Below are 1,665 nucleotides of genomic sequence, written 5' to 3'. Positions count from 1 at the left end.
CATTATATCAAAAATACCCTTAATTTGCTATTTCTACTTCAAGACCTACCCTGGTCACATGTGACCAATGTGACCGAAATATAGTATGGTCACATTTTGATTTTTATCGATTATAACGTTAAATTTATGGTGATCACACTAATTCATTATGTTCATACCTTATATATTTTACTAATCATTTGATTAAAACATCATAAATTTAACGTTATGAACAATGGATCAATATGTGACCACACTATATTTCGGTCACATTGGTCACATGGTCACAAGGGTAGAGCTTGAAGTAGATATAGCAAATTAAGGGTATTTTTGATAATGCCCCTCTTTAATCCTTTAAAAAGAAGGCGGTGATCAAGATCGAGAACTATATATACACATCTCGTTGATCTTTAACTATAAGTATACAGATTTAAACCCTAACTATAGTTATTTACGATATTATCCGCATAGTAACAAGAGCTACATACATACATACATACATACATACATACATACATACATACATACATACATACATACATACATACATGCATACATACATACATACATACATGCATGCATGCATACATACAAACCGTGCGTGGACATAGATTAAACGTGAAACCATTTCTTAATTAGGTACGTGCGGTGGGAGACTGCAGCGATCTGGCGGATTTGAGTGTGGATTACTTGGAGAGGATAACGGAGGAGCTGAAGGGGGCGGGGGTGATGACGGAAGCCCTCGTGGAGAGGGTGACGAGCCTTTTGAGCGGGGTGGTCACCAACCAGCAGACGTGTCTCGACGGCCTGGTCGAGGCCCAGAGCCGGTTCGATCAGGCCATCGGCGCTCCGCTGTCTGATCTCACGCGCCTCTACAGCGTCTCGCTGGGGCTTGTGACTCACGCGCTCGACAAGAACCTCAAGAGGTACAAAGGCTCTCAGAAGAAGATCTTCGGCGGTGGTCATAATCTTGTTCGTGAGCCTCTCGAGACTTTGATCAAGGTAACAAAAGAAAAACATTTTTCCCTCTTTTTTCTTTTTCCCTTCGTTAATTAAAGTTTCTGAATTCATGAGATTTCTTTTCATAAACGAAATTATAAAAAATTCAATTGTAATCATTCGTGCAATTGTTACTGAAATCATCACTGGGTAACATTTTCTAACGAACACAAGAATTTAATTAATTAATTATAGATATCATAGGTTATATATTAATGTACATTTTTAAATAATCGAACTCACACTAAATCGAAACCGCAATGAGCATCCCGAGGCTGCTTGAAACAGTGAGAGTAAATGCCACGTGACCCTAACCGCTTAAGACCTAGCAAGTCAACTCTGTACGGTTCGCCATGGACCATATTATATACACAATACACTTCGTTTTTATGAAAAACCCTTTTTAAACTTATGAATGTTTCGGAATCAACGATAGTGGGCCCCACGACCCATCCAGCTGTCCCCACATGAATCCTTCACCGCCAATCAGTTTTATCACATGGATTGTCCACATTCACATTTATAGCTTCTTTTAGATCTCTTCATGTGAACACGTTCGATTTTTTTTTTTTTTTGGATGAATTGCTTCTATATGCATAGGTTATCATTATAGTTCAATGATTTTATTTATACCATCCTACATAGAAGTGATATATATATATATATATATATATATATATATATATA

At 37.5% G+C, this 1,665-nt stretch overlaps 1 protein-coding gene across 1 annotated transcript in view; it reads left to right on the top strand.

The window, feature by feature from the left end:
- Positions 1-259: 259 nt before the first annotated feature.
- LOC104816683 (probable pectinesterase/pectinesterase inhibitor 47) overlaps positions 260-1,665 on the top strand; it is a 4,005-nt gene continuing 2,599 nt past the window's right edge. The window contains 2 exon segments of the mRNA XM_010545613.1: positions 260-271; positions 619-981. Of these exon segments, the coding sequence (XP_010543915.1) occupies positions 260-271; positions 619-981 (375 nt within the window).

This window comes from Tarenaya hassleriana, unplaced genomic scaffold (genome assembly GCF_000463585.1).
Source record: "Tarenaya hassleriana unplaced genomic scaffold, ASM46358v1 Cleome25, whole genome shotgun sequence".
Lineage (NCBI taxonomy): Eukaryota > Viridiplantae > Streptophyta > Magnoliopsida > Brassicales > Cleomaceae > Tarenaya > Tarenaya hassleriana.
This window is presented reverse-complemented; position numbering and strand designations above follow the sequence as displayed.